This window comes from Sceloporus undulatus, chromosome 2, assembly GCF_019175285.1.
Source record: "Sceloporus undulatus isolate JIND9_A2432 ecotype Alabama chromosome 2, SceUnd_v1.1, whole genome shotgun sequence".
In the NCBI taxonomy this organism is placed as follows: Eukaryota; Metazoa; Chordata; class Lepidosauria; order Squamata; family Phrynosomatidae; genus Sceloporus; species Sceloporus undulatus.
The window spans coordinates 221,174,329-221,202,129 of record NC_056523.1 but is presented as its reverse complement, the minus strand read 5'-3'; the positions used below and the strand labels follow the sequence as shown (position 1 = coordinate 221,202,129).

At 39.5% G+C, this 27,801-nt stretch overlaps 1 protein-coding gene across 4 annotated transcripts; it reads left to right on the top strand.

The window, feature by feature from the left end:
* Window positions 1-167: 167 nt before the first annotated feature.
* LOC121921360 (testicular haploid expressed gene protein-like) lies at window positions 168-27,191 on the top strand. Of its 4 annotated transcripts, none has more exons than XM_042449320.1 (5): window positions 168-284; window positions 4,843-4,873; window positions 19,850-19,903; window positions 21,372-21,497; window positions 25,990-27,191. In XM_042449320.1, the coding sequence occupies exons 1-5, from the start codon at window positions 266-268 to the stop codon at window positions 26,132-26,134; spliced, it is 375 nt and encodes a 124-aa protein (XP_042305254.1). In that variant the 5' UTR covers window positions 168-265; the 3' UTR covers window positions 26,135-27,191. The 4 variants fall into 4 exon arrangements, 3 of the variants coding, with proteins under 3 accessions (XP_042305254.1, XP_042305253.1, XP_042305255.1); XM_042449319.1 differs by having other exon boundaries at window positions 21,369-21,497; XM_042449321.1 differs by lacking the exons at window positions 19,850-19,903; window positions 21,372-21,497; window positions 25,990-27,191 and adding exons at window positions 8,370-8,430; window positions 9,190-9,646.
* The last annotated feature ends 610 nt before the right edge of the window (window positions 27,192-27,801 follow it).

Genomic DNA, 27,801 nt, shown 5'->3' with positions numbered 1-27,801 from the left:
TCTCGCTCTCTCGCGCCCTCTGGCGGCTGCCTGATGGAGAGGCGAGGGGAGGGGAGGGAAAAGGAAGGACAGGAGCAGTTGCAGTCGTCCCGTTGCCTTGACGACGGGAACCAACTGCTGCTGCCCCTTGAGAGCGCGGGCGCGGACACGATCGCAGAGGGGGAGGAGCCAGCGGGGCGCATGCGCGCGCTTCTCTGTTGCTTGAAGAGCGGAGGGGAGAGGGGCCTTTTTCCTTTTGCTCCTCCTGGCGCGCGCGCGCGCGGGGATGGGAGGCCCGCACGCAGGTGCGTCTCTCATGCAGCAGGGAGAGGGCTCTCTGAGCATGAGCAGAGTGCAATTTTTGTTTTGTTTTGGGTTTTTTTAGTTTTTTTAAATAGTGTCTCACGGAAACGTGACCCTTTTAGCTTCCCATGTGGGCAGCTTCTTTTTCTTTTCTTGAGAGAAAGAGAGAGATACTTGTTATTATTGTGTGCCTTCAAGTCGTTTCTGACTTATGGCGACCTTAATTCAAGCCTATCTTGGCAAGGTTTCTTCAGAGTTTGGGGGTTTTTTTTTGCCATTGTCGTCCTCTGAGGCTGAGAGAGTGTGACTTTTTGCCCACTCAGTGGGTTTACATGGCGGAGATGGGATTCAAAACCTGCCCTCCAGAGTCATAGTCCAACGCTCAAACCACTAAACCAGGGTTGGCAACCTGCAGCGTGCGGGCCGGACGCGGCCCGGCGAGGCCTTGGGACCGGCCCCAGCCTGGTCCTGCTGCCGTTTGCTGCCGGGACCTTTGGGGGGCAATTGTCAATAGAAGCCTCAGAAACATGCATTTATATTAACATTTTTTAAAAAATCAGCAAATTTTTTTGCATGTCCTCCATTTTTTTTAAAAAAGTGTCTTCCATTTGAAAATTTTGTCCTACATTTGTCCTGGTTTATTTATATATTTAATTTTTTTTAAAAAAATATTTAATTATTTATTTTTTGGCTTCGGCCCCCCCAGTTGTCTGAGGGACAGCAACCCGGCCCCCGGCTCAAAAAGAATGCCTACCCCTGCACTAAACCATGCTGGCTCTATCTATCTATCTATCTATCTATCTATCTATCTATCTGTCTGTCTATCTAAACACACACACACATATAAACAGTACATACTGTGTGTATACACTCATCCCTCCATATTTTCGGATTTGGTTATTCACAGATTTGATGAATATGCCTCTCTAGGAATATCTAGATCCTCCAGCACAACTATGGTCAATCTTAACTAAAAGTTGCACTGAAAGTCCATAGAGATTCCTAGAGAGGACACTCTACTAGTCCTTTGTAGCTCCTCCAGGGCAGTTCTATGGCCAGTGTCTGTCAGACGTTGACCACAGAGTTGCACTGGAGGACCTAGAGATGCCTAGAGAGGTCTCTGAGGTAAAAACATGGTGTTTTTGTTATTTGCGGTTTTTCCATATTCACAGGGGTCTTGTGCCCCTAACCCTAGCGAATATGGAGGGACAAGTGTATTTATCCCTATCTATAGAGAACCAGTATGGCGTATTATTGGTGTAATAGTGGACTATGACTCTGGAGACTAGGGTTCGAATCCCAGCTCACCCATGGAAACCCGCTGGGTAACCCTGGGCAAGACATATATTCTCAGCCTCAGAGGAAGGCAAAGGCAAACCTCTGAACAAATCTTGCCAAGAAAAAGCCCAGAGGAGGTTACAGAGTAAGGAAAAGAGACAAGGAGAATATTGTATAATTATTGCCAAATACTGTTACCTGCCCCTCTACAGCACCAAGAAACCTAGTAATGTGTATTGCATGTGGGCAGAATTGTCCTGTTTTGCTGCTGTTTATGGTTATAGTTATAGTTATGGTTGTCTTTAGGGTTGCTCTCTCTTTTCCATTGGTCTTGGCATGTAAAACTGAACTAGTGAATGGGGCGACATCCATTCAAATTAAATGCTGGGCAGACTGACCAGGTCCTGCTCTAAAGCATCCGGGTCCTTTTGGCTATTGCCTTTCCTTCCCCACCAGACAAAGCAAAGTGTTTTCCCAAACCTCTGATGTCACATCTAACTTGATCCTAACTGAACACACCAGATTATATCATAGCAAATGTGTGTGGACTGAAAGTATTATATTACAGAATAACCTTGGTACAAAGGTTGACCGGCTCTTCTAATTCTCCCAGTGGAGAATTATGAAATGCCAAATAACATTCAGTGGAATATTACTTTATACCAATGTGTGCTTTATACCAATCCTGGCATCCTGTAAGTGGATACTGAATGAGGGTGAAATTCAGACGTGAATTGCTGAATTGAGTTCTGAAAATGGATACTAATGGTCACTCCAATATCTTGTTTACACAGAGAGGTATACAATTACAGCAACGGTTTTCTAACTTTGTATCTTCATTAACTTTTTTTCTACAGTGATTTGCCTGTTTGTGTACAAAAGATTGTGAGGGAGACATTCTAGGTGTATTATCACAGCCGCCTGCGAGTCTGCCTCATTAGTCTTCATGCTGCTTTGCATGAACTGACAGTGCAGCCCACAACACACTCAACACTTTACTGCAACTGCACAGTGCCAGGAAAACTAGCTGTTTCTCATAACTGTGACTGCCATTACCAACCATTTATAATCAAAGATGATGAACTCCAAAAATATACTTGGGCTTGTAGGGTAATTTAAGTTTCCTAAGTCTTCAGCCTTTGATAAGGAAACAAAAATATTAAATATCAAAAATGTCAAAGCCAAGCCTGTTAGGATCTAGCTTTAAATCAGCAGAGTAGCAGAAATGTGCTTCTGTCTAACTATGCTTCCCTGAGATATGAGACTGACTCCAAAAAACAACACAAATAGCTTATAGTTCAAACAAAAGTTTACAAATGGCTTTAATCTATATCTATATATATATATACATAAAAGTTATATCATAATCTAGCTAGTAAATAGTTCACCTAGGGGGAAAAATCTCACCGTCTTTTCAAAGAAAGTTGAGAGAGGAGAATATGGGACAGCAGTTCAGGAGAAAATCTTTGAGAGAATATGTCAGTCCCAAAGGGGGAATGACCAAAATCACATGGTTAGTTTGACTGAGAGAGAGAGAGAGGAGAGTTTGCGTGCAAGAAATCCCTATCAATCTAAGGGGGAAAGGGAATACAGTCATCCCTCCATATTTGCGGCTTTGATATTTGCGGATTTGATTATTCACAGATTTGATTGATTGATTGATTGATTGATTGAAATTTTATTTATATACCGCCATTCCTATGATCACGGCGGTTTACAAAACAAAATGAAAATACGATACAGTACAGATTACAGATATAATACAATACAGATCACAGATTAAAAATCAAAATCCCACCTTCCCTTACGATACAACTCCACTCTCCTACCGCTATATCTCCCCTTGCCCCACACTACTCCAATGGGAGCCCCTCTTAACACAGCCGCACCTCCCTCTCCCTCACCAAGCCAATTACAAACCACGTCCAACAAACTCCTGACAATACTAGCTACACCCCTCTCCTCAATCTCCCTCCCTCCAGAAAGTCCACAACGGCGGCACCAGGCAATTGTCCTTGGCACTCCTCCCTGATGGTATAGGGGCGTGAGCGGAGAGCTCTGCAGGGGAGCCGGCAAGCCGGCTTAAAGAGGCCGCTCCCACAGACCCTCCCCCTTGAGCAACGCTGCTCCAGCGGCAAAATAGAGTCCTCTGGGCCGCTCCTGCCCAGGTGGAAAACGGGCACGCGGCGTCCTCTTCGGGGGAGCCGGCGAGCCGGCTTTATGGAGGCCGCTCTCACCGGCCCCTCCCCCTGGAGAAACGCCGCTCCGGCGGCAAGGAAGAGTCTCTCTGGGCCACTCCTGCCCAGGTGGAAAGCAGGCGGGCGGGCAGTTAGATTAATATGTTCTCTCTAGGACTGTCTAGGTCCTCCAGTGCAACTCTGTGGTCAACTTGAACTAAAAGTCGCACTGAAAGACCATTTGTAGCTACTCCAGTCCCATTCTGTGGTCAGTGCATGTTGGACATTGACCACAGAGTTGCCCTGGAGGACCTAGAGATTCCTAGAGAGGTGTCATCTCAGGTAAAAACAATGTTTTTGTTATTTGCGGTTTTTCCATATTCACGGGGGTCTTGTTCCCCTAACCCTAGCAAATATGGACGGACAACTACATGTCTTTCAGCAGGGATGCCCAGAACTAATGCTGAAGCCATTGCAGTGTTTTTTACAACCGTCTTCCACTCAGAAATAAGTAGAAATTAGTGTTGCAGTTGAATGAGTGTTTGAATTTGAAATGTAAAAATGTGTTCTGAAGATGTATTACATTTTTTTATGCTAATATTGCAGGGTTCAGAGCATACACCACCCTGTTTCAAAGAGAACTCCAAATGGACAAATTGAAATCCACGATCATCATTCTCACACACAAAAAAATTAATGGCGATATGAATTGACCTTTAACTGTGTAGAGAAATTTCTTGTTAAAAGTCAGTGGCCCCATACAGACTGCTAAAATAAAGTTGCTTCGGGTCACTTTGGAGGTATGCTGTTTAAATGTTGCATGCGTCCTAAGAGTCTGGAAGCTGTGCTGAAGCCACAATCTAGTCCTAAAGACTGGAGCGCAGCTTTGGCGCAGCTTCCGGACTCTTAGGACACATGCATAATTTAAACAGCATACCTCCAAAGTGATCCGAAGCAGCTTTATTTTGGCAGTCTGTAAGGGGCCAGTGTGTAGAGAGTACTAGTTTGATGTCATTACAGTTAATTTGTAAATTAACCATGATGACACAGAACATACACATTCGAGGCTATTAAAACCTGTTTGTTCTTTTTATTTCTGTTGCAGTTTCTCCCCTTGATGGATCATCAAGTGAAAGGTAAGAGGAAACATCAGCTTTCATAATTCCCAATGTCTGCTTGGTTAATGGCCCAGACCCTAGACCCTTTGTCTTCTTGTGGCTGCAACCCCACAGGGAGCCATTTAATTTAATTTAATTTGCATCATGTTCTATAATTTGTTGAGTACTTACATTTTGCTTTCCAGCATCTGTTTGCAGTACCTGGCCTATGAGAGAGCGAGCTAGCAAGATTTCTGGGACTAGAGTCCTGTTGGTGCTCACCGCACACATAATGATTTTTTACATAACATTTGCACTTTCTCCCAGCACATAAAAGGGAAGCAGAAGTAGCAGTAGTAGGAAAAGCCTACAAGTTTGAAGCTAGTTGTTTCTCTAGCGCAGTGGTTCCCAACCTGTGGGTCGGGACCCCTTTGGGGGTCGAATGACCCTTTCATGGGGGTCGCCTAAGACCATTGGAAAACACCTATTTAATTACAGTTATGAAGTAGCAACAAAAATAATTTCATGGGTTTGGGTCACCACAACATGAGGAACTGTATTAAAGGGTCGCGGCATTAGGAAGGTTGGGAACCACTGTTCTAGTGTGTGGCTTCGGCTACATCTACACTGCAGAAATAATCCGTTTGGACACCACTTTAATAGCCATGGCTCAGTGCTATGGAATTCTAGCAACAGTAGTTTGTTGTGGCACCAGAGCACCAGATTATTTCTGCAGTGTGGATGTAGCCTTTCGATTGTGGTGGTGGGGTACGCTCTTAGCCAAGGTGCTCTTGAAGGGATGGCTTGATCAGTTGCCTGTATCACAGGACAAGCTGTTTTTCAAGCCACCTCTCCCAGAGCACCCTGGCTGTGAGGACCCATCCGTGTATTAAAAATTCAAATACAGGTGACCTGGAGTTGACAACTTTCTGCTACTGCTGATGTTTCCCTGATTTCCTTGTTGCTATTGTTGCTAGGGAGCTGGGTCTGTTTAGCCTGGAGAAGAGAAGGTTGAAAGGTGACATGATAACTCTGTTTAAATATTTGAAGGGGTGTCATATTGAGGATGGAACAAGCTTGTTTTCTACTGCTCCAGATAATAGGACACAGAACAATGGTTTCAAACTAGAGGAAAAGAGATTCCACCTCAACATTAGGAGGAACTTCCTGACAGTGAGAGAGATTTAACAGTGGAAGACGCTCCCTTGGAAAGTGGTGGAGTCTCCTTCTTGGTAGGGTTTTAAACAGAGGCTGGAGGGCCATCTCTCGAGGGTGCTTTGATTCCATGTTTCTGCATGTCAGAAGGGGGTTGGAATGGATGGCCCTTGAGGTCTCTTCCAATTCTATGAATCTTTGATTCTATGATTGCATGAACACCATTTTTTATCTTCTACGTGCCAGCAGCAGTATAAATGTAGTGGTAGACCCAGCAGGATCCTAATCTGGAAAAGGGAGGCTAGGAGACATGCATTACAATTCTGTCCCAACTTCTGCATTTTAATGAATTATTTTAATAAATTTTGATTTTAACTGAATTTAATTAATTTTATAAGTATAGCATATTTTAGGAGCTAAAGATGTCGTACACTCATCCCTCTACATTTGTGGCTTTGACTTTTGCAGATTTAATTATTCACAGATTTTATTAATGTGTCCTCTAGCGCAACTTTATGGTCAACCTTAATCACAAGTCGCATTGAAGGACGTCCTAGAGAGAATACTCCACTAGGCATTTGTAGCTCCTCCAACACAATTCTGTGGTCAATGTCTGGCAGATGTTGACCACAGAGTTGTACTGAAGGAGCTAGAGATTCCTAGAGAGGTGTTCTCTCAAGTTAAAAACATAATGTTTTTGTTATTTGTGGTTTTCCCACATTCTTGGGGGTCCTGTGCACCTAAACCCAGCAAAAGTGGGGGGATGCGTGTATATCAGGAGTGGGAGATTTGTGGCCCTTCATAATTTGGACTCTTAACTCTGATCAGCCCCAGCCAACATAGCCTGCAATCCAGAATGATGGGAGTTGTAATACAATAATATATGGAGGGCCATAGGTTCCTACGCATATGCCAGTTTCCCTCACCTTTATTATTATTGAAATGATGATTGCAATTATTATTATTGCAGCAACCCTCTAGGCTGGGCTGAGAGATTATGCTGACTGGTCCAAAGTCACTCAAGCAACTTCATGGCTGAGTGGGTCACTCTGATCCTACTCAGACACCACTGATGACTATATTGTCAGTATAGTGCTGTGTTTATTGTCTGATTTATCAAGAGCTAGTGTGTCATAAATTGTCAGCTTAGAATCAAAGATACCTAAATTCAGATTGCTGCTCAGTGATGAAGCTCCTTAGGTGACCTTACGTGAATCACTGCCTCTCACAGCCTAGTTTACCTCCCAGAATTGTTATGATACTAAAATAGAGGTTGGGGCATGTATACTACTCCAAGGTGACCAGTAATGAGATAAACTTTGATATGCAGGCCCTCACTAAGATAATTTCTAAAATGACACCCCTGTGGAGAGTCCAGATGTGCAGACTGCTATGTTATACTAAAACATTTGGTATCAGTTTTACTCTTACCCAGGAGCTGTTATTTTATAAACCTAATGGTTCTTGCCAACTCAAGGCCAGGTCACCCCTGAATAATTTGGATCACAACATGGATTGGTTATAACAATACTGTATATTGCTGCTGGTGAAATCAGCATGGATTGTGGCTAAACTCAGGCTGCATCCACACTGCAGAAATAATCCAAGTTGACACCAATTTAATTGCCACAGCTACATCCTGTGGAACCCTGGGACTTGGAGTTTATTGTGACACCAGAGCTCTCTAACAGAAGGCTAAATATATCACAAAACTACAATGCCCAGAATTCCAAATCGCATTCAGTCATGGCTAGGGTTGCCATCCCTGGGGACCTCCAAACCAGGAAAAATGTAGGACAAGGTTTAAAAACGTAGGACCTTTTTTTTTATTGGTTAAAAAAAAAGAAAAACATCAAAATGTACAAATACACAAATACACAAATACAACATCAACAAAAAGGAAAAGAAAAATAAATAAATAAATAAAAATTACAAACATATAAGTACCTAAATACAATTCAAAACAAATGACAAGCAACTACCACTACACATTAAAATTCCTTCCCCTCTCTCAAATTGAAGATGTCTGTTAACTATGATCTTTCTTAACAAATCCTTTTATGTTCTAATTGCTTTCCTAAACATATACTCTTAAACTACTACCTAGAAACGATGTATCCATGTTTTGTATTTAAATCCGACTAGGTTCGGTATTTTTCAATATTGGTTATCATAAAATTCTCTTCCGTACAACCCATATTTAATAGGTACTATTATTTCCTACATGAGCCATCACAGACTTATGTGCATCTAAATGTTGACTCTAATGGACAGATTAGCGAACACCTTGTAAAATTAAATGTTTATATGATAATGATTACAGTCTCTAGTTCCGTTTCCTGAACTAATTTGATGTTTTCTTTATTTGTTCTTTACATAGATCTATAATAGGTGCCCATATATCTTCCCATCTTGCTTCTCCGTCATCTTTCAAAATACTTGTAAGTTTGTCAGCCTGTATCATGTCAAGTACTTTCATATACCAGTCCTTAATTAGTAGGGGTTCTTTACTCTTCCATTTTCTTGCAATAACCATTCTGGCGGCCATAATCATATAAAAGATAATTTTCCCATAATCCTTTTCTATCTTGGAATCATTCACCATCCCCAATAGGAAAAATTTAGGCTCAAATTCTATTTTTGAATTTAGTAATATCTCTAATTCTTTGTGAATTTGACTCCAAATTTTTTTTATTTTTTTGCATCCCCACCACATATGGAAATAATTTGCCTTCTTCTCTTTACAGTTCCAACACTCATTTCTGTTTTGTTTATCAATCTTATTCAATTTTTCAGGTGTTATATACCATCTGTATTGCATTTTCAGATAGTTCTCCTTTACCTCAGCGCATACTGTATATTTTAATCTCGTCTTCCAATTCTTTTCCCACTCTTCCAACATTATTGGTGTTTTTAAGTCTTGGGCCCATTTTATCATGAATTGTTTGACAGATTCATCTTCTAATTCTATTTTGAGTAACAGCTTGTATAATTTAGCAATAATATGTGTTGTTTCTATTCTCATAATTTTCCCAAATTCTGTATCTTCTTTTTCTATTTGGTATTTTTTATTGTCTGATTTGAATCTTTCTACAATTTGCCTATATAGGAACCAGTTAACATTAAAACCTTCCTGTGAAAGTTCCTCCATATCTTTAATTTTATAAGTCCCTTTGTCTAATATCAATATGTCTTTATAGCTCATCCACTCCACACCTTTCATCCTTTCTCTCCTGAAGAAAGCCTCATTGATCGAAGCCCAGGTAGGTATTTTTGTCACAAAGAAAGGTTTATATTTAAGCCAGATTCTTAAGAGCGATCTCCTTATATAGTGGTTGTTAAAGTTATTGTTTATTTTAATTTGATCATAAAGTAAGTAACCATGCCACCCCACCACGTTATCAAACCCTTCCAATTGTAAGATTTTTTCTTTCTTAAGCTGCACCCATTCTCTGACTCATTCGAGGCAACATGCATGATAATATAACTTATAGTTGGGTAGTCCAATGCCTCCTCTTTCTTTACTGTCTTGTAAAATTTTAAGTTTGATCCTGGGTTTTTTCTTATCCCATACAAATTTGATTATCTCTTTGTCCCATTCTTTAAACGGCTTATCGTTTACAACAATGGGAATGTTTTGAAATAAAAATAAAAGTTTGGGGGTGACACACATTTGAATAGCTGCTATTTTCCCCAACCAGGAGATTTGTAGGTTTCCCCAATTTTTCAAGTCCTTTTTTATGTTGTTCCATAAGGGTACCTCGTTGTTGTTGAATAGATCGGAGTTTTTTCTTGTGATATTTATACCCAAATATTTTACTTTATTTTTAATTTCAAATTTGACAAATTTTAATTTTATCACAGTCTTCCTGTTCAAGGGTAGAATAATTGATTTTTCTCTATTAATTTTCAGACCTGCATATCTCCCGTACTCTTCAATCGTATTAAGCAATTGTGTAACATCTGTTATCGGGTTGGATAATATAATAGCCAAGTCGTCTGCATATGCGAGAACTTTATATTCAAAGTTTTTAATTTTTATACCAGCAATGTTCTTATCTTGTCTTATTTTATTAAGCAACACTTCTAAAGCCGTAATGAAGAGTAAAGGAGATAACGGGCAACCTTGCCTAGTCCCTTTTTCTATGTGGACACTGTTTGTTTTTTCTCCGTTCACCAGAATTTTTGAATTTTGTTCACTGTATATTTCTTTTATCCATTTGATGTAATTCTCACCTAATTCCATTTTCTTTAATACTGCTATCATAAATTCCCAATGTATGTTATCGAAAGCTTTCTGCGCGTCTAAAAAAATTACAGCCACATGTTTATCCGGCCTTTGTTCACAATATTCCACTAAATTTATAAGGGTTCTAATATTATCTTTAATTTGTCTATTAGGTAGGAATCCGCTTTGGTCTTTATTTATCCAGTCTTTCAATATTTCTTTTATCCTTGATGCCAAAATAGTTGTGAAAATTTTATAATCGACATTTAAAAGGGCTATCGGTCTATAATTTTTAGGATCGTCTAATTGTTTGTCTTGTTTTGGGATAAGTGTGATAAATGATGATTTCCATGTTTCCGGTAGCTTACCTGTTAGTATTCCGTTCATTACTCTTTGAAGGGGTGTTACTAAGTTTAGTAGTAATTTCTGATAGTAGAGAGCAGTGAAACCGTCAGGCCCTGGAGACTTATTTGCTTTTAACCTCTTAATCGCATTTATGATTTCTTCTGCAGAAATTATTTTATTAATTTCTTCTTGTTGTTTCTTATTTATTGATTTAATTCTTTCATTATCGAGAAAATACTCTATATCCTTATTGTCAACTTTCTCTCCAGCGAAAATATTTGTAAAATAGTTCTGGAAGATCTTTTTAATCTGACCTTGCTCTGTATGTTTCTTTCCTTGAACATTAATTTCAGTTATTGTTCTCCTTTCTTTATCTTTTCTCAATTTCCAGGATAGCCATTTTCCACATTTGTTTGCTGATTCAAAGTATTTTTGTCTGGTATACTTAATTTTATTCTCCAATTCATCTGTCAATATTATATTTAATTGTTTTTGTAAGGTTTGAATTTCATCGATTAATGTTTGATTTTTGATAGTCTTTTTCGCTAGCTGTTCCTTCTGTTTTAATTCTTGCAAAACTTTATTTAATTTGCAATCTCTTTTTTTCCTAATCTCAGCGTTTTTTTGTATAAAAAAGCCTCGCATGACGGCTTTAGAAGTGTCCCAGACCACCCGATCTTCTACTCCTTTGTCCAAATTTTCTTTAAAAAATAATTCTATATTCTCTTGGGCTTGTTTTAATATAGTTTTGTAAAAACGTAGGACCTTTTTAAAAAAAATTCCTACATTTTTAAACCTTGTCCAAGGCCTGGCATGGCGGCAGCGTCCTCCAAGCCCATGCCAGGCCTCGGAGGACTCTGCGATTGCGGAGCCCCATGCAGGGCCTCGCTGGGGGGGGAATCCCGGGGGAATCCCCCGCCTCCCCGCGTGCCTGCGCCACCTTCCCCCACCTCCTCTCCCCCTCCCCGCGCGGAGGAGGTGCTGCCTCCGTCCACCTTCGCCTCCTTCGCACGGCCTGGGGGAGAGGGGGCGGAGGAGGAGGGTGGTGCGGGCGCGCCTCCAGCTTTGCCTCCTGCGCCCCAGGGAGGCCTCGCTGCCCTCCTCTTCCTCCCCGAGGAAGAGGAGGAGGGCAGCGAGGCCTGCCTGGGGCACAGCAACCCAGGCTGCGACCGGGGGGCTCCCGGTTTTGGGGCTGCACCTGTGCCAGGAGGGGCCCGGGGCCCCCAAAATCAGGAAATTCCCGGTTGCAGCCGAGTTATGGCAAGCCTAGTCATGGCAGTTAAAGCAGTGTCAACCTGGATTATTTCTGCAGTGTGGATGGCCTCTCAGCAGGAAGAAGAGTGTCCAAAATGGAGGGTGGCAGATGATATTACAATCCATACCAGTCAAAAACTTATGGGGCCTCAACTCTGTGAGATCTGACTCACCACACCACTCGTAACACAAGGTTTTATGAATTAGAGTAGTAGGCTCTTTCCTAGAAAGTCTCATGCCACAATAGGTTTTTTAAGGTGCCATTGTTATTATTCTGTGAAGTTTGGGATTGGCTTGTAATGTGCATACAGTGATAGTTTGCTGATAGAGATGCAAGGACAGAGAATATCTCCTATGTGTTTAAACACCCTGGAAATGGACTAGTTGAGCTGTTATGCCTTTAACTACGTTTGCTCATAAGTCAGCTTAATGCCTAGCATTAAGTTGTATAATTCCACTTGTTGTACAATTCCACTTAAATGTCCTGCCAGTTGAGAATATTGAAGGCTTCCCTGAAGACACACATAGAAAACTAGCAGGGACTGCCTTATTCCATCTATTAATTATCTCTGCTTTTCTACGTTTAGCCCTCTTTTAGAAGCTAATTGTCTGGCGGGGTTGCAGAAGGTGGGGAACGCCTTTGTATCTGAATAAAAGAGGATTAGTATTAGTCAAGAAAGAGGAGTGTCAGAATTCTCTTGTCAGAATAATTATTTGAGGATACATTTGGATTTAACTCAGATGACTTTGTGCTAGCATATTAAGGACACCTCTGCCCAATCACACAGCTCCCCATTAGATCAGACAGAGGCCCATCCAGCCTAGTATTCTGTTCTCAAGGTAGGCATCCAGATGGCACTAGGAAACTCATATGTCTAAGATCACAATCCTCTTTTTAACACTCTTATGAATTACTGAGGACAAGACTCTCAAAAAAGGGACTTTCTTTTTTGTTCCCAGTAACTGATATTTAGAGCTTTACTCCCTTTGAACAGGACCATTTATCATGTTATCATATTTAGTGGCTGTTGATTGACCTCTTTCCATGTACCTGACTGATCTCTGCTTAAAAAGTGCTCAGTATCAAATTTTGTCATTTTTTAAAAAAAATCTATTTTATACCCTTCAATATTTCACAAATGAAAATAGGGACCCATGATTCTCAGCGGGATTAACATATGGTCTAAAGAGTCAGACAACAAGAAGGCATAGTTAACACTGTGGTCAAGTTCAACAGTTGTTAATTAGGAAGAACACATAGACCTAATGTTAAGCACAAAGACTTCGGAATTTATGTACAGAGTTTAGGAAAGTCTGGTGGGGAAAGCCCAAATCAATATATGCAATACTGTGTGCGTGTGTGCATGTGTGTTTACACTCATACAAGTATGTATATGCTTGTACATATGTATATGCAAGTGTACAAGATGATTAAAGATAAATACAATGTTGTTTAATACATTAGTATAAAATCAAATGCCTTTATGAGACCATGCTTAAAATTACAACAACTTTTTTCAGACCCATGGTCAGTGACTGAATTCTGTGGATTCTGTGTTCACACATACCTTCCCTAATCAATCATATTACAGATCCCAGCTTCCCCATTAACACTCATGCAGTTTAACCCATTAACAGCCTCTCAGCCTCACTTACTTCACGGGGTTGTTGCTAGGATAAAAATGGAGGCAAGTAGCATACAATATTTTTAGCTCTCGGAGAGAAATTGAATGAAATTGGTTAAGAAAGGTATAGTTGAAAAAATGTGATAGTTATTTTTTTAAAAACAACAACAACAGTAATATATTCCTGTGGCCTTTAGAGTGTCCCCCTCAGGCTACAATCCTGTACATATTTACCTAGGAGTACGTCCAATTGAACTAACTGGAGCTTCTTTCTCAGAAGTTATGTATGTGATTGCACTGGTAGTGTGAGTGGAATATTGTTCTGTAGAAGAGAACTCTCTCAAAGCAAGTAGGCAGTAAATCTCTCCTAGTGCAAGACATTTACAAGTTATAGTTTCTTTTCTGTGACACTGTGCAGCCCTGGCACATATATACACAGGATTAGTAAATCAGAAGGGAGGGGGTGGAGAGAAGAAAACGTTCCTTTGACCTGCCCAGTAGAATTTAAGCTTTAAAATACTGTATAAAGTTCATGCAGATCTCAAGTGAATAAAACTGTATAGACAGAACTGAAGTGGGGATAAAATATTTTAAAATCAGGAATGGTTCTGTACAATACTGATTCAGTGTGATAGACATTAGGGATGGAGGATGAATCTAAAATCCATTAAAAGGAGGCAGGGCAGGGTGAATTTGTGTGACAGACAGACAGACAGGCAGAAAGAGAGAGATTGAGAGAGAGAGAGAGCTTGGTGATAGTTCTGGGGGGGGGTCACCTATAGGAAAGCCCCTCTTACATGCCATTGTTGTCCATGTGTGTGTGTGTCTGTGGTGTTTATTCTTTTTGTTTATTGCATCTAAAGCTTCAGGTGGTTCCAGCACTACTTCCTTTTGCTTTTCCCCTGGTCCTTCTGGAGGGACAAGATTCTACTCCTTCTTCTTTTCTCTGCAGTTTCCCTTCTGCTAAACTATCCTCTGGGGAGGCTTTGCACATTGCTGAGAACAGGGACGTAGCTAGGATTTTAGGAAGGGGGGGGGGGTCCAGACTAAGTGCCACCATTATAATGGGGCTTGAGTGCGGCGGCGCAGCAGCACACACCATTCATTTTTCTAATGGAAGATCCCCCCCCCTTGGCTACGTCCCTGCTGAGAAACTGGTTATGAATAAGGGAACACACAGGGTGAACTGTGGCCATTCGTGGCTAAAGCATAGTCACTGAAGGCCCTGCTTCTTTTGAAATGAATCTTCCGCAAGTTGACAGGTCTCTGAAAGATCTGGACCTCCTGCAAATTGACCTCATTGTGTGATATTAGGTTCCCCAGCAGTGGTGGAACCAAACCTGGAAGCAGAAATGAACAAAAAAGGTCTCCATTGGCACCGCACTGTTATTACTCATAAGTCTGAACTATCAGCAATTAGGGATCACCATACAGTTGATGCCTTACTTCTCTGAGTGCCGATCAAAAGGAATGGAAGTATGTTGATTTATATTCATTAAATAAAACTGGCAGTAGGGTTTGCCTCTCGTTTTAGTAGGATCTGATTCAGGAAGTTCATGGTATGTAGATGGGTTTCATTCCAGTGAAACTGACAACACTATCTGTACCTTGGCCTCAGAACATTCTCCAGGCCCAGCAGATAATTGGTGTTCACAAAATTCACACCTCTGATTGAAAGGCAGCTTGAAACCCCTTGGTCTAGCCTGATATAAATGCAAGAGCCTGGCTTTCCAGCTCAACAGCAAAGGCCCTTTCCCACTGTACAATTATAGTGTTGTGATTCCACTCAACAACAAACTGCCATGGCAACATCCTAAAGGGAGCTAAATTTAGAATCCTTAATTTGCCTTACCAAATTATAGACTCCCAGAACCCATAGGATGTTGCGATGGCAGTTCGAGTGGAATGTGTACCATCAAGTAATTTCTGACTTATGGCGACCCTAAGGTGAATCTATCATAGGGGGTTCTTGGCAGGTTTGCCATTGCTATTGCCTGAAGCTAAGAAAGTGTGACTAAAACTGAGAGAGTGTGAACTCACCCAGTGGGTGAATAAGGATTTGAACCCTGAACTCCAGAGTCATATGTTCAGACCTCTACATCTCGAGACTGAGAAGATGTAATTTTAATAATTATTATTATCCAGCGATAGCAATCATCCAACCAGCCCATTTTAAATATCCAGTGTCGCAGACCATGGTGATATAGAAAGGCTGACTGTATCTGCTGCAAGGTGTTTAAAATCTGTTACTAAAACAATCGGGGGGGGGGGGGGGGGGGGGGGGGGAGACAACGGTTACTGTGGATAATAGCTACAGACAATGGTTGGAACATCTCTGCCAAACACTCAGAATATGTACATTGTTTGTACCGAAAGGGTTACAAGCACAAGTCTATATTCAATTGGCTCAGTGTCCTGCTATGCAACACACAGCAACAAATGTCGCTTTGACAATGGGGTATGCTGCTTAGCTAGAAACATGAATGCAGAAAGCTGTGTTATACTGAGTCAGACCATTGGTACATCTAGGTCAGGACTGTCCATATTGACTGCTGATGGACTCTCTGAAGTTTAGAAAAGATGTTTTTCCCAGCCCTACACAGAGATTTGATCCCATGTTCAGGAACTGAATATGGGATCTTCTGCTTGCAAAACAAGCACTCTAGCAAAGAGTGGAAGGGTCTATCTCATCTTTGATGAATAATTCTTTATGACTCACATAGCCAGGTACATTCACTCTTGAACCAAACATTATTTAGAGCTACTTTTGTGTTTTAGAGCCACTTTCAATGTATCCAAAAATAAGGTTGAATTATCTAGAGATGATGGTGTATTGGTAATTCTTCCTGTGCTGCCCATTTGCTTTTTAAAATTGTTTGGCATTTAGAAGGGCATAGATCTAGCAATGCTCAGTCGCTTTTTTCCCTCCTTCTCTTTCTTCTAGCTGCCCCTGCCTTCTGTGTTGAGAGAAATTCACCATTTTGTGGTGCTTAGTCTCATCATCTTCCTGTCTTGTCAAAATAAATCAATAAATTAAAAAAAACATTTATGGTGTTGGGATGGGAGGCTCCTACGTGTATAAGGAAGTTCAGTATTTGAAAGTGTTGTGGCTTGATTAAAAGGGCTTTGAGACAAGATACTGTTTTTGCCTGGGAGCAACTTTTATACATGAGGGAATTACTTAGGCGCTTAAGTATAATTAGCTAAATCCATTATCTGGGATTTTCCATCAAATGAACATAGCAATCTGTCATCTTCTTGTCTGTGCCCTGTTAGTGCTCCCAGAACAGATTAAGAGGAACTGAAAAGTTAAGTGTGTTGTGGGAATTCCTCCCCCTCCTTTTTTTGAAAATGTTGATTTCAGATATTACACAGCAACAAACCTGAATTTTGCCACCAGGTGTCCATTAAGCAAAGCATCACAGTCAGGTCAAGCTTTCCTACATCTGCACTTGACAAGACACTCATAGGTCTAAATGCATGCTTGTTTATTCACACAGTATGTTTAGCTGTTGTATAAAACACCTCACATATACATGTAGCAACGTCATGTTTGAAGTGATTCTATGAACACAGGGTGATCATTTTCAGGACTGATTTACATTTTATTCGGAAAGCATATTACTGTAAAAACTGCAGGTGTTTCCGTTCCAGAACGTATCTTCAAGTCCTGCCATTACCTATTTAATGCAAACGGTATATGAAGACATGTGAACTGCATGAGCAGAATATTCAGTGGCCATTTTAAGTGGTTTAACTGGGTTCTATCCTGATTTCACCAACATGGGATATTTGTTGTTGTTGTTAACCCCCCTCAAGACAATCTCAAACCATGGCAATTCTGTGGATAAGACATCTTCAAGACCCCCTGTTCTCCACTACTGTGCTTAGTTCCTACAAACTCATACCTGTGACCTTCTTAATAGAGTCCATCCATCTAGCATGTGGTCTTCCTCTATTTCTGCATCTCCCCGCCTTTCCTAGCATTGTTTTTATTCAATGAGTCGTGCCTTCTTATGATGTGTCCGAAGTATGACAGCCTTAGTTTTGTCATCTTGGCTTCCAGGGAGATTTCTGGCTTGATCTAGGATCCATTTATTTGACTTTTTAGCTGTCCCTGCCATCCTCAGCACTCTTCTCCAGCAGCAGCACATCTCAGATGAGTCGATTTTCTTCCTATCCACTTTCTTAACTGTCCAGCTATCACATCCATATCTGGTAATAGGGAATACAATGACTTATATGATTCTAACTTTTGTGCTCAGTTGTATCCCTTTGCATTGTAGGATCTTTTTTAGTTCTTTCATAGCTGCTCTCCCCATTCCCAATCTTCTGATTTCCTGTCTGCAGTCCCCATTTCTATCAGTGTTTGATTCCAGGTATGAGAACTCATTTAATATTTCTATTGATTCATTTTCTAGGTTGAATTTGTGTAGATTACCTGTGGTGATTATTTCGGTTTTCCTTATGTTCAACAGGAAGCCTGCCTTTTCACTTTATTCTGTGGTCTTCCTTAGTAGTTGATCCAGGTCTGAGATGTTTTCTGCTAGTGTTATGGTGTTGTCTGCATATCTTAGATTGTTGATACTCCTTTCTCCTATTTTCACTCCTCCTTCTGTGCCCAGCATTCTTTTCTTACAATATGTTCTGCATACAAGTTGAACAAATAGGGTGATAAAATGCATCCTTACCTTACCCCTTTGCCAATTGGGAACCATTCTGTTTTTCCGTGTTCTGTTCTGACAGTAGCCTCTTGTCCTGAGTCCAGATTCCTCATCAGGACTATCAGATGTGTTGGCACTCCTATGTCTTTAAAGGCATTCCATACCCTTTCATGATCTATGCAGCCAAAGGATTTGCTATAGTCTATAAAGCACGGGGCATATGAATATCTTATTTCTATTGATATCAGTTCCCATATGCAGTGGATCCTGAAGTATCTTAAATACGTTTCCTTTTTTTAGGGTATGTTTGCTTAGGATTTTTAAGGATATAATGTTAGGTAGTCTTTGGATTTACTTTGCATTCATACAGTGGATATTCATGAATTTGCTTGTTTCCTTCTGTCTTTGGGCTAATTCCCTCCTGCTGTAGACAAGGATAGGCAGCTGTGGTCCTTACAATTGCTACAGGGATATCTGAGGTGTGTTAAATGTACACCTAAATATATTCCTATTAAAGAAGTAATCATGGAAAAGTATCCATAGAAGAAATTACAACCTTTGGTGACATTTCCTTTGTCTTCTGAACTCACTTTTAGTTAAACTACGGGATGCAGGAATTGAATATGGCAAAAAAATAATAATTAGTAAGAACTCTTATTGTATATAAATTCTGAACAAACAGAAATATAAGAAGTAAAAATGATCTGGTGGTTAGATATTTGCTGGAATCTGTACACTTCCTGGTATGACCTTTGATTATGTTACTCAGTAAAGTACACTTTGTATACAGTTTATAGGTTTTCAGGCTATAAGCACCTTGGTGCTTATAAATATTTTAGTATTATATATGTTGCAATGCTATGAAGTACCCTGGGAAGACTGTGATATTGAAAGATGATAAGAAATAGCTTGAATAAATAAATATCTTTTATTGTTGTATGGTGTAAAGCTTTGTGCCTCTTAATGGCACTGTACTGTACAAATAAATAAAGGATACCTAATTTTCTTCTCCTCCTGAGAGAAGTGGTATGCAAGAACCCAAGACTTAGAAAAGGTTCAACACTGGTGGTGTAGTAGTTAAATAGCTGTACTGCAGGCACTCACTCAGAAACAGAAAGGTTGCATGTTCAATACCAGCCAAGGGCTCAAGCTTGACTCAGGCTTGGTAAAACGAGTACCCAGCTAGTTGGGGACATTTAGTTTACACATTGTAAACTGTTTAGGGGTTGCTTAAGTGCACTGATAAGTGTATAGAAATGTATTTGCTATTGCTATTGTTTCTAAAGTGTAATGAATGAACAGACCCTTAATTATAGTTCTGAAAAGAAATTTTCTTATAGACAGGGTGGGGTGGCTCTGGCTGTCCAGATTTTCTTTGACTACACCTTCCTAAATCCCCAACCACTGGCCCTCCCGCCTGTTGCTGATGTGAGTTGGAGTCTTACGACAACTGGAGTGGTGTGAGTTCCCTACTCCTATTAGAGGTCAGGTGGCTTTCTGATACTAAACATTTCCGTGTGTATATTGGCTTAACACCACTATTGCTGCATCTCTTCATTGGTGGTATCAGTTGTCTTGATGGCATTGTGCAGGTGAGATAGGCTTCATCCCACATACAGTACTTATTATCTGAAACAGGAAATTTAAGAATCTTTGGAGAACAGAAACCTACATAGTATGCTGTATGGTTGCACGTATCTGTGCCTTTTCATTTATCATGTAATGCTTAAAATATACTTTCCAGGCTCCAGGAACTTGCAAAACCAAAGGCGATAAAAGATGTGTGGAACCTTTCTCGGTAAGACTGAGAGTTACATAATTCTTACATGGTTCGAAGTTCCTCACACACACAATCTCACTTGTCTCATTATCTCATTTACAATAGCCCTGCACAATAGCCTACTATTACTGTCTCCATATTGCTCACCAGAGGAGGCTGAGAGAGAATAGTTTGTCTAGTTAAGTAGCACATTCATAACAGCTGCAAAATTTGCACTGGGTTTGCAGTTCTGCTCTTAACCACATCTCTACACCATTTGAGACACTATAGCTGTCAAGTCATTTTGCAGGTAATTGTTTGTTGGTTTGGCGTATATTTATAAGCTACTTTTCTTCCTTCATGTTGCTCATATTAGAATAGGTGTCATTTCCCAGGCAATCTCCCATCCAGACACTTAGTAGGTCATCAGCAAGGTTCAGGGTACTACCCTGTGCATGTATGGACCATGCCCATGCCTGAAATTTTTAATATTATAGCCTGATAAATTATGCTTAACCTGGAGCAGTCAAAACTGGATTTCATGTTATTTGAAAAGGAACTCAAAAATTACAGTTCTCACTGGAGGATGTATTCTTTAGCCTGTTGAATAATTCTACTAGACAGTGACACTAAAGAAGTTATACACTAAAACTGAATTGAGAAAATAACTGTATACCAGAAGAAGAGGAAAGAGCAGTGACAAAATGTGGCCATCTTAATAGCATAAGTAGGCCCCAAAAATAGTAATTTCCACTTTCAAGACCCACCTGCAATACCTCCTTGCCACTACAGTCAGCCCTCTGTACTCATAGATTCTGCACCCACAGGTTCAACCATCTATGGCTTGAAAATACTAAAAACAAAATGCAAAAAAGCAAAGCTTGGTTTTGCCATTTTATATCAGGGACATCATTGTCATCCAGTGTATTTCTGTGACTGAGCAGGAATTCAGAGTATAGTCTCCCAAAGTCCTAGTCCAGCACTCAAACTACAACACCACATGGCTCTCTAAATCTGACATGGTCAACAGGAACTAAATATAAGCTATAACCAATATTACCATTAATGATATTCTTTTTTAGTTCAATACCATAATATCTTCTTAATTAAAGTCAATATAAATTCGTTCATATAACAACTGAGTGTGAATGGGGGATTTTATTTTTAAATAAAGAATGGAGGAAATGTTAATGAATTTAATTATTTTAAAGGACATTTTTTTAATATCAACAAACTTTTAATTTATTTTACATATATGTGGATAATTTTATGTATTTTAGTTACAAAAGCATTAAAGCATAATACAGTACAAAGAAAAAGTGTTGTTTTCAAGCATTTGGCCAACCTGAAAAGTAGGTCCTGACCCCATAGCAGTTGCCCACTTCTGTTTTAAAGAGAAAATAGCTATAAATGTGTGTGTGTGGTTAAAATATGATAGCACAGATTGTGAATGTTTGGATTTTACCATGTTTTGATTGATATTTGCATTCTTTATTCACAACAGTAGATTAGTCTGGGGAAATCAAGAGACGATTTGGCCCCTCGCCACATGTGCTCTGACAAGTCAACCAAGTTCAAGGATTCTGGCTCTGGCAAAACCCAAGGCAAAATTGGATGGAGCTCTCCAGTGCAGGCTTGTCTTTTCTTTGCCTTTATTTCCCTCACTTAAAATAATATTTAAACTGAGAGTCCAGCATCAAAGAACTAACTGTGTAGCTGGTTTCATGGTTCCAAGGTACCATTGAACACGTACTTCCTGGACAGTATGTAGTTTTTTGTGGCTTATGACAGGGTTCTTTGGACACCATGGAGACTGTGACATGCTACTTATAGTAAGACATGGAGGTATCTGTGCTAAGGGTGGGGGGAAGAGCTGTATGTTGTAAGATTGCCGTTGCACAGTGTTGACACAACATACTTTCACATCTTCCAGTATGGCAGCCTATTTCCTTCAGACTGATGAGCAATAACTACAGGGAAAATGAGAGAGGGAGTCAGACAACAGGAATGGGGAAGGGAGAGATAGAAACGCAGCAGCCTTCCATCTTTCTGTGCTAGAGAATTCTGCAAAACTTACAAAAGCTTTACAAAACACCCACTTTTGTTTATGTGAGGGGTTGGTTTTGACTGAAGTAGTTCTTTAGATCCCAGCCAAAGGTGGTTTTGAAAGAAGGAGGCATATTAATCTTTTACCGCATAAAAAGGTGGAGGGGAGGGGGAACAGAAAAAGAATGTGGGAGCACCTTTAAGATGAACTGATTTTTATTTTATCATAAGCTTTCATGAACTTAAACCCATTTCTTCAGATGCAGTATAGAGTGATAGTAAAGCTTCAGGTTATAAAGCATAATTATTCAGTTCTGGGAGAGGGATGGAACGTAATAGGATCCAGAAAGATCCTGTTATATTCTATCCCACTCCCCAACTGTATAAACATGTTTTATAACCTGAGGCTTTATATCAGTCTGTATTGCATCTGAAGAAATGGGTTTATATCCATCAAAGCTCATGCTAAAATAACCAGTTTAGTCTTAAAGGTGCTGCCACATTCCTTTTTCCCCCTGTCTCCCTTCCTCCTTTTTATGCCAAAGATGGTGTTTAGAAGCATGGACACCACAGTGGGATCATCATAGTGACCAGTCCCTCACTGAAATACATAGGACCTAAATATGCTGAGTTGGCTCTTAACTGGATTGTGTCCAGTGTTATCTTATTAGTGCATAGATTTTTATTTTGGAAAATTGAGATGTTTTGCTATTGTAAACCATCTTGGTTGTAAATCGTGTTGTTGTTGCTACTCAGTATGAGAAATTACAAGTTTAGCCATTAGTAATAACCAGTATTGCTGGTTTTGACATTACTGATGCACATAGGGTTAGTGTGTAGCTCCCTGAGAGAATATTAACATTGTTTTAATTCTTGTTTCCTGTTCTCCAGAGTCACCACATGGTCACTAGTCTAGAATCCCTAGTTTTCTTTCAGGGAAGCATTGACAGCTAATTGTACAGTGCCATCAGTATAGGTTGGCAGTGCAGAGGAGCCCTAATAGGATGGAGGGCTGCATTTACTAACAAATGGTGGTATCCCATTAGTACCTGCAGTAGTTTTGGCCTTCAGGGATTAGAAAGGTTTCATTAATTGAAGTGGAGGAAGTTTGTTGTTTCTTACTTTTAATAATGTAGATAATAATACATACATTCAATGTGAAGTTTATTTCTTATTCAGCAATGGGTAGACAATCTGGACAGCAGTGAAAAGGGTGTAGGAGTATTCTTTATTGCCAGGTCTGACTCATGAACTGAGCAGTGGTTAGTGCTGAAATGGTAGGATGTTTTAATTTGAATTCCAGGAGCCTTTTAAGTGCCAGCTCATAAAGCACACTGGAACAAATCCTGGAATAATTTAAGCAGAGCTTTATAGTTTGTGAATTCTCTTCCTTGGATTTTCCTCTAAATCTTTTATTTATGCCTGTGGTTAGAATGATCAAATATCAAGGTATGTGTGTATGTGTAAAATGCAAACTAGTGATTTATCTGTGGCAGTGGGCATTAGGCAATTTTGAGACATAAGGAAAAGACTGAGTATGTGGCTTGTTGTTGTGTATCTTCAAGTCATTTCAGTGAGCAGAAAATTGAGGTTGTTGTTGTTGTTGTTGTTGTGTGCCTTCAAGTTATTTCTGACTTATGATGACCCTAAGGTGAACCTGTGATAAGGTATAACAATGAAATAAATAAAATAAATAAAAATAAATATTTACTTGTCAAGATTTTTATTCCAGATTATAAAGGGAAGATCCAAGCTGCTGAGCCATGTTACCAAATTAGATTCCATACTTTGTCTAGTTTCTTTAAAATCTGGATTAAAACCCAGAGTGTATTCATTGTACCCTGATATAGAAGCTGCTGGCCAACCCCAATTCCTTCTTGTGATGAAATTGGCAGCAACATGAATTTACACAAAAGTGTGCTGCTGTAATTTTAGTTTCACCCTAGGTTTTTCCAAATGGGGTGGCCTTGTCCTCCCCATGATGATGATGATGATGATGGTGATAATTATATTTATTTGTTTCTCGCTTCCCCCCCCCCCCCAAATGTGACTCAAAGCAGCTTACAGTCTAAAAACAGTACAGTCATCTCGGATCCATGACTTTGGAAATTCATGGAGGGGTGACCTCCGCTATTCTTAATGGGGCATGCCCCCACGCACGTGCATATGGGCACACACCCCATTCAAGCCTATGGGGCTTGAATATGCACGAGGCTTTGTTTTTGCGGGTGGATCTGGAATGGATCCCCTGCGAAAAAGGAGGGCCAACTGTACAATTAAAAACTTACAAAAATGTCAATTAAAATGGAATTAAACTTGGGCTCATACTTTTCCTTCCTTCCTCTCCCAACATGTGATTCCTAGCTCTGAGCCACATTTGTATAAAAACTTCTTCCTCTAAAATGCAAACCAGCTGTGAGATACAGATTTTTCTAAGTACCAAAGTACCAAATCAAATGAATCAGGACAAAACAAGTGAAGCAGCCATTTCCAATTTTATTAGTTACAATCTTGCAAGAAGGGGTGTCTCAGGCAAGTAGGCACACCGTCTGAGGTTTTACACAGTATTTATAAGACATTTTCTGTTACAATATTTCTGTCTTATTTTTTTATTGGCCAGTTCTAGACATGTGATCAATTTTAAGACCACCTTTCCAAGTATGTAAAAACTCCACCCATAACATATCTCATCATACGTCTCATGACCATTTAAATTAGCCATTATAGATTCATAGGTGTGTTCTAATATTCATCACCCCCTATTACGCATGGTCAGTTAGAAATTTTTGTGAATTTTAAGTCACCCTTTTATAAAAAAATATTCTTGTCAATTAGTGAGAATAAAACTCCCGTATCTCTTGATTTATTTTTCCCCTGTAACATTATCCTAGATTTACAGGTGCAGACAAAAATGTTTTCCTTTGAAGCTTCTTTGTCTAATTTAACTGTTATATTTGTAATGCAAGTCTATTTCATTATATATATATATATTTAAACAGAACACTTAGCCATTTTGATAATCTTAATAGAGACAAAAAATACTATTTAAAATAACTAAGTCCAGCATATATTATAACTATTTTGTTTATTATCGAAGATATAAACCCCCCTTTGTTCTTACAAAGCAATATATTTAATAAATAACAGTGTTATAAAAAGCTTATCTAAAAACTCTTTCTTTTACTAACCTATATATTTTTACAAAATTCCCTTTCAGTTAAAGGCCTCAGCTGACCTTTACTCAATCCTATTAGAATAGATATATTGATTATAATAGTATACATGTATATATGTGGTTCCATATTATATATATGTAATTTAATTATAGCATACGTTTATATAGTCTAACACAATTTCTATTCTATTCATGTGTTTCTAACTCTTTTATTAAATCTTATGTTTGATTCAAATCCATTTCTCTCACCAGCAACAAACCTTGATTTGCAATCCTAGTTTACAAGCAAGCAGTGCAGAAATAATCCAGTTTGAGACTCTTCAACTGCTCTGGCTCAGTGTTAAAGAATCCTGGGAATTGTAGTTTATTGTGGCACCAGAGCTCTCTGACAGAGGCAGCTAAATATCTCACAAAACTCCAGTTCCCAGAATTCCCCAGCATTGAGCCAGAGCAGTTAAAGCAGTCTCAAACTGGATTATTTCTGCAGTGTCTTTTAGACCTTAGGTAAAAGTTGGGGGGGGGGGAGCGGAATACTACCACTACTACCACTACTACTAATATTAATAAGGCTGTGATTCAGGACTGTTAACATATGTGCTTTGTATTAACAACAGATTAACATTTCTGTGTGTTTGTAGGAACTTCAGATTGTCTTTTAAAATATGAAAAAATTATTAAACATAGATCCTTTTTATTCTGAACAAATATTGATATTCTTTTTACTACCCTGAAGGAACAGAGAAGGCTAGAACCCTTCTCCTCGATGGGGCAGTTGCTCATCATCAAGTAATCAGAGACATTCAGGATAAACTAAGTAAGGTGGTGTTGATACTTTGACCTTGTTATTTGAATTAATAGTTCACACCTGCATTGTCTACTCTGACAGTTTGTGGTGTCTCCAAAGGTCTCTCTTCGTGTACAGCTGTGGTCGGGAGTCTGAGATCTGGCATCGCCCCCCAAATCTGTATTCTATAATGCCCTCCAAACGAATACTGCAGCTAGCAGAACCTAGACAGTGCTTAAGAGACATCTATCTGAATCAAAGGTGAGACTCTCAAACTGCAAGCTGTGTCACTAGTGTGTTCCAGCTGGATTTCAACACAGTATGAAAGCCTTTAAGAAGCAACCCTTCAGAAAGGCTCACATTCTAACATGTCATTTGGTGCTGCCCCTCACAAATGAGGATGTTGCCTACAGCATGGTGTGGTTTCACAGTGCCCAAAGTTTAGAAAAGCAAACTTTTGAGGACTACTTCCTGAACTGAGCATGGGGGAAATCTTAGGAGTTGTATTCCAAATAGCCTTCCTAAACTCTTCACAATATATCAGTAATGTGTTTATGAGGGAGAAGAGGGTAGGTACCAGTAATGTGGCTCTCACACACAAATCTCAGACTTTTTCCCAGACTTAATTAATTCTTCCACTTGGGAGCTGCACCACAGTAGTGGTTTCCTGTTCCATTGTCCAGTGTGAATGGATTCATTGAAGGACATTAATCCATGACTAGAGAACTAGGTACCTTGGTCCAAATTTATTTCTGTCTATCTCTAGTGACCCTTGCAAGAATATAGTCTTCACTGTAGGTATTTTGCTCTCCTATCACCTGCTCTCAACAACTTGTACACAAGCCAACAATACTCATCTTGATAACTGTCTCTGAAGTGTGGAGGGCATGTGCTACCATTTCATCTGACAGGCATTACTGCAGCTCAATAATGTTTCAACTTGCATATCTTTCAGCATATGGTACTTTATATCAATTATGCCTCATTCCAAAGTTGGTCTTTGTCTGTGACATTCTTGGCTGTCTTCAAATAATTGTGCAACTGCTACTTGCTTTTGGATGCTTAAATTGACTGTTACATCTCTGTAAAAGGTGGAATTTGTAAACTTCTTACCTATGATGCACCTATGCAGTCATTCTTCTTTTGTCAATATTTATTGTTTATTTCAATGAGAATGCTGCATTGCATTTAAAAAAACCCCATGAAATCAGGTGGAATGATGGGTGGATGGTTGTTCTTCAAATCTTGCAGTTAATATTGACATCCCATTTTCAAATTGTTCTCCCCTGAAGATGGCCATGTTTATAATTCCTGTTTGAAATGTGTTTGCCTATTTTATTTTGAATAAAACTCATTTTTATACATCCAAAGCCTTTTGTCTCTTTTTGACATTAAAATCAAAGGATGCTATCATTTTTGAAGCTCATTTTATTGAACAAATGCTTTACCATATAACTTTGGTCTTCTCTCATACTTGGACCTCTTTTTGCTTTTCCACTGGCAGTTGAACCAAACTGTTGTCCCTTTTCCCACCAGCTGCAAAACTTGGGAATGAAGCATGAAAAAGAAAGCATATGAGCAAAAGAAACAGGGGAACATTGGAGAAATCACAGGAGAGCTAGTAATAAGAGAAATGGTACTGATATGCAGGGATAAGAACTACTATAATAATCAATGCAGAAAAATAGGAATTGACAACAAAAAAGGAAAAATAAAAGATCTTTTCCTTTGAGAAATCAAAGGAAAACTTAAATCAAGACAGGGGATTCTCTACAAGCAGCAGAGAAACACGTTACATGACCAAGTAGAAATACAACAATGATAGAAACAATAAGTGCAAGAACTATATAAAAGAGATGAAAGGATGACAGATTCATTTGAAGAAGAACAATATGAAGACTAACCTCCAATTGCATTTTATTTTTCCATCTT